Genomic DNA, 5,118 nt, shown 5'->3' with positions numbered 1-5,118 from the left:
TTTTATGAATTTCAATACTCTGATGAAGTTTTTTATATCTTCAAATCAGATTAGTAAAATTCAGAAGGAGTAGAAAACCACACAGGTTTTAATCTCCACAAACAAAATATAGAATATAATAAATTAATTTCCTTAAGAATGTTATAATTCTGTATTGCTGTAATAAACAATTAAACTTTCTGAAAAAATAAAATAAAAAGTTAGTAATACTTGTTTAACGAAATAGATTCTGAAAAAATACACTGAAATTTTTGTGCAGAAGAAGAAGAAGAAGATCAGAAAATTTCGTAAGGAAAGATTCTGGGATTCAAACTCTATTTATAGAGTTGCTGGCCGAATCCGAATCCGAGTCGAGCGAGCGACGACGACGACGGTGCGAGGCTTGCCTTCTTCTTAACTCTTTAAGAGCTAGAAGAAGAGCAATTATATATATACCCATCAAAAGTCTTTTTCTTTCTCCGATATGGGACAATGTCCCTTTGCCAAGGGAAACTCAAATATTTCATTTTTTCTCCATTTCTCATTCACCCTCTTTAAGCTACACAAGCTTAAAATCCCAACATGGCAGACGGGCAGGTTGGATATGGGTGGGTCAAAAACGAATTTCAAAAATGGATAAAATATATATCCGACCCGATCCATATTTAATACGGATATGATTACTTTTGGAAGAATTCCGAATCTTCCAAATTTGAGCAACCCTCATTTTGAGTCTTTACAAATGTAAAGTTAAACACATTGGTTATCTATTTCTCAAGTGAATAATATGTATCTTATCCATATTTGACCAATTTTTTAAAAGTTCATTATCCAAATCATTTTTAATGGATAATATGGATCGATAATTATTTTTTATCCATTTTGGCACCATTACCCCAGCCAATCCTTTGGTAACTTACGTTAAAAAGAAAAGATATGTTAAAATGAATTAAAATTTTATTTCCTCTCAAAATTTGGCATATGAAATTTGAAACATTGGGATGACGAAAAAATAAGGTCATTTGGACTTGTGGAAATATTCCATGACTTTATGATTTGAGGCAAAGGGTAATGAGGTCAACGTTTTTCTTGAAAGAAACACGTAATGGTCGAGTAATCAATTTACTATTTTTCAGGAGCGAATGAGTCTTACTAATAGAAACTAGGACTACATAATTGAGTTAGCAGAGAAAGTTGTATTCACACGGGTACGCGCAAAAGACTCGGGTTCAAAATAGAACCGCTACGGAATAGGTGGGTAAACCCAAACGGTTCCATATAACGGGATCCGGCTTGGCTGAGGGCCGAGCCCTCTGGTCAAAAAGTTAATACAGACTCGGCAACTATGAACTATAGTGATTTGAGTCCCAGAGAAAGAAACTTGAAGGTTCCGAAACTTTTCACACGTGCTTCTTACTTGTATTATTTTAAGCAGTATATAATAATCATAGACAGTGAGAACACAATAAGTAATAGACTTTCAATCAATTTCCTCTCTTTTCTCTCCGCAGCTTCTTTACAGTCAACACAATCATTCAAGCAAGTAGTGTATATATAAAGACACAAGAATTATTCCTGACAGACAACATCTGAAACGGATATCATTTTCGCACCAACTACTCTAAGGTAAGCTCTTTACAAGAACTCTTATACCCTTAATTTTTCTTCCACAAATATCTATCTAAGATACTGATTTTTTTTTTTATTTTTTTTTTTTTTAATCCTTCTCAATTTAGGAGGATCTATAGTGTTTCTACACTTCCCTCTAACCTGACTCTAAGATAAGATACTTATTGTGATTGGAATTCTACGTAGAGCCAGGATCTAATCACTGATCATTAAGGAGACAGACTTCCCAATAATGGATATGTCATCGGCTACATGGTGGTCTGAAATGGTATGACAAAATAATGTTACTACTAGTCTGTAGCTAGTTTTTTTTTGTTTGTTTTTTTGGTAAAGTTCCCTATGATTTTACATACCTTGTATTAACATTTTATTTGATGACAAATACAGGAGATTATGAATATGAATGATCTTCAATACGTCGAACACTGCCAGACGATGACCGCATCAGTCGATGAATTGCCTTTCGATAATAATTACCCCTTCTCCCCTTGCACCTACGGTATTCAGGCTGCTGAAATATTGGAGGAGAAGCCAGCTTTTTGGAGTTCCAGAATGGAAACTGATCACCAAAATACATATTTCTCTTCTCCTTCTCCTTCTACTTCTCCTCCGCCTTCTTCTTCTTCCCCCAGCGTCATTTCTTTTTGCAACACCAACTCACCATCAATCCAAAACTACCACGAAAACTTGAACAGCTCGGTCAAGACTGAGGTTCCATCAGGAACTACTACCATAAACTTCTCCTCTCAAACTTCTCCAGATTTTGATTTTGACGATAGCCAGCATCTATTCCAGGCCACGGGATTTGGCGCTGGCGATATTAATCAGAAGAAGAGTACCTATAGTAGAACACCTTTGCAGGCACAAGACCACGTTCTCTCAGAAAGAAAACGAAGAGAACGCCTTACCCAGCGCTTCATATCTTTGTCCACCCTCATCCCTAACCTAAAGAAGGTACTATATATTTTCTCTTCTTTCATGATTCTATGTTAATAGCTAATTACTCAAAAATCTTGATGTACTACTTTAATTGTTTGTTCTTTTAAAAAACTATCTTGATGAAGTGCATGCTTCATATCTTAATTAATTACCTCCGATCCACTTTGTTTAAGAATTATATTCTATAGCAATTCCAAATTTATACTCCTGGTTGAGATTGATTGTGTCCAATGGCGGATGTGTAGTGTTAGGATGGGTTCAGTTGAACTCACAATTTTTCCCTCTTGACCATAGATATATACATGTGAAAAACCTTAAAAGTCTGTATACACAATATTGTTTTGAACTCGTATATTCAAAGAACTTTTAACATCTTGAACCCATTAGAATTAAATCTGGAATTCATCTCTAATTGTGTGTTTGTTAATCTTCTAACAGTTGGACAAGGCATCAATACTTGGAGATGCGATTAAATATATAAAACAACTGGAAAATCAAGTAAAAAGCCTTGAGGAAGAAACAAAGAAATTTAGCGAGGAGCCTGTGGTTGCAGTTAAGAGAACTCGACTGCTCTCAACTTATGACAACTCCTCATCTTCTGATGAAAACTCCAACACTAGCAGCACCAACAAATCAGTCCCAGATATTGAAGTTAGAGCTGCAGATGGGAATGTTCTGATTAGGATTTATTGCAAAAAACAAGCGACGATAATAAAGGAAATATTCAGCCAAGTAGAGAAGTTCAATCTCACTATCATTAGTAACAGTGTCATGCCATTTGGCGACATCAGCACCTACATAACCATTGTTGCGAAGGTACTAACTTGGTCCTATAAAATTCATTTAATTTTCAATTACGTCCAATTGCCTTATTTTGCTAATATTTTGAACAAAACTTTGAAACAGATGGATTATCAGCTGAACATGACAGCAGAATATGTAGCAAAAAGAATACGTGAGGCTATAATGAAACTCATCAGCAGTCATATTGACGTTTAACGAAGCCAGTTCAAGATTTTCAGAAGCTAAGGTCTTTGGATATGTTCCTCTCGCTAAAGTATTAAGTGATAATGTTAATTTAGAATTTAAGGGTGGGTCTCATGACTTGGTTTTTGAGAGGTTTTCATTATTGTGGACTGGGGCTTTGGTATTTTTTTCGGGTCACAAGTTGGAACCCGTTTAACAATTGCCTCACTTGCTACAATTGAGGGATGACACCCTCTTTTTTGACAAGTCATGGAATTCCACTAAGTGGTCTTCTTTTGTTCTCCTTTGTGGGGACTGCTACAGACCATGCACGTTTTGACGTTTGCTTCTTCTTTTTATCGTTTTAATTTGTTTTTGGGCTTTAGGTAACTAATTTTTGGCCTTTGTTGTACAATACTACTTTTTGTCTACATGTATTTGTGGCGTAATAAACACATGTTTAGCATTTTCCTTTTGTTTTTTGCTATATCTAAGTTTCAAGATACAAAATTGTGCTATGATTAACAGATCCATGAGCAGTAATTAAATGCATGAACCGTCATGAACAATCTTTTAGTACTAGTTGCAAATCATATGAAAAGTAATAAAATTGACCAGCTCGCAGTTACTAAATGAGAAATTAATTAGTCCAGTCTATATTACCTCAATGACAATGGGATTTGGCCAATCTCAGAATCTTAAAAGTAGAAAAGAAAATGAAAAAAGATATAGTGAAGCCTATTCATATTCTCACGGTATAATATTAAAATCCCAAACAAATAAATTTTCATGTCTTCCTTTTTCAACCATCTAAGCTTTCAAATGAGGTGCACTAAGATAAGTTAGACAAAAATATTGAAGCGGGGAAAAATCCATTACTACACTTAGGGGTGTGCATGGGTGGTTCGGATTTTCTAAGTACCAAACCAAATCAATTGTATCGGGTTATTAAATCTAAATAACAAACCAAATCAATAAAGGTCATAAAAGTCGAATTTTTTAATCTCGATTTTTTCGTGTTTTTGGGATTTTTTTTCATAAAGTCTTCATAGCACAAAACGTAAAATTAGAGCTCCAAATATTTCTTTAATCCTAGTAAGACAGAACTATATAAGGTATTTTTCAATAAAATAACATAAATATGAGATGAGTCATGGCATTGTACTAAAATATTCAACAATAAAGATAATAAAATCGCATAAAATAAATATTATTAATAAGCCATAATGAAAACAAACATAATTTAAAATTATGACTAATAAGTACTATTGTTTACATGACTAATCACTAAAAGAAAAATTAAGTTATACATTTTATCTAAACCATGAAAAAACTAAAAAATAGATATCCAATACTATTTCATTCATAGTACAATTGAATTGAATGTCTTTTATTAGCATTAATATTGTTTTAATTTTGGTTTAGGATTTATTTGAGTTACTAACATTTATGGACTATAAAACTTATTGGAGCATCTAAAAATTATAAGTCAAAGCTTGAAATAATACGTTAAAAGATAAAACTATAAAATAATTTAAGAAATATTTATAAACTACACTATCATAAATATTTTATGTATTAAATATATTTAAAACTTTTATACAT

General features: G+C 33.2%; 1 protein-coding gene across 2 annotated transcripts; it reads left to right on the top strand.

Moving 5' to 3' along the window:
- The first annotated feature begins 1,450 nt into the window (after positions 1 to 1,450).
- Positions 1,451 to 3,988, top strand: LOC104100201 (transcription factor bHLH18). 2 transcript variants are annotated; one of them, XM_009607378.4, is made up of 5 exons: positions 1,451 to 1,605; positions 1,716 to 1,876; positions 1,996 to 2,562; positions 2,986 to 3,363; positions 3,454 to 3,988. In XM_009607378.4, exons 2-5 carry the CDS (start codon positions 1,841 to 1,843, stop codon positions 3,544 to 3,546), a joined length of 1,074 nt encoding a protein of 357 aa, XP_009605673.1. In that variant the 5' UTR covers positions 1,451 to 1,605; positions 1,716 to 1,840; the 3' UTR covers positions 3,547 to 3,988. The 2 variants fall into 2 exon arrangements, with proteins under 2 accessions (XP_009605673.1, XP_009605674.1); XM_009607379.4 differs by having other exon boundaries at positions 1,456 to 1,605; positions 1,795 to 1,876.
- The last annotated feature ends 1,130 nt before the right edge of the window (positions 3,989 to 5,118 follow it).

The sequence above is a fragment of the Nicotiana tomentosiformis genome, chromosome 2 (assembly GCF_000390325.3).
Source record: "Nicotiana tomentosiformis chromosome 2, ASM39032v3, whole genome shotgun sequence".
Lineage (NCBI taxonomy): Eukaryota > Viridiplantae > Streptophyta > Magnoliopsida > Solanales > Solanaceae > Nicotiana > Nicotiana tomentosiformis.
Note: the sequence above shows the minus strand (reverse complement) of the source record. Positions and strands in the feature narration are given on the sequence as shown.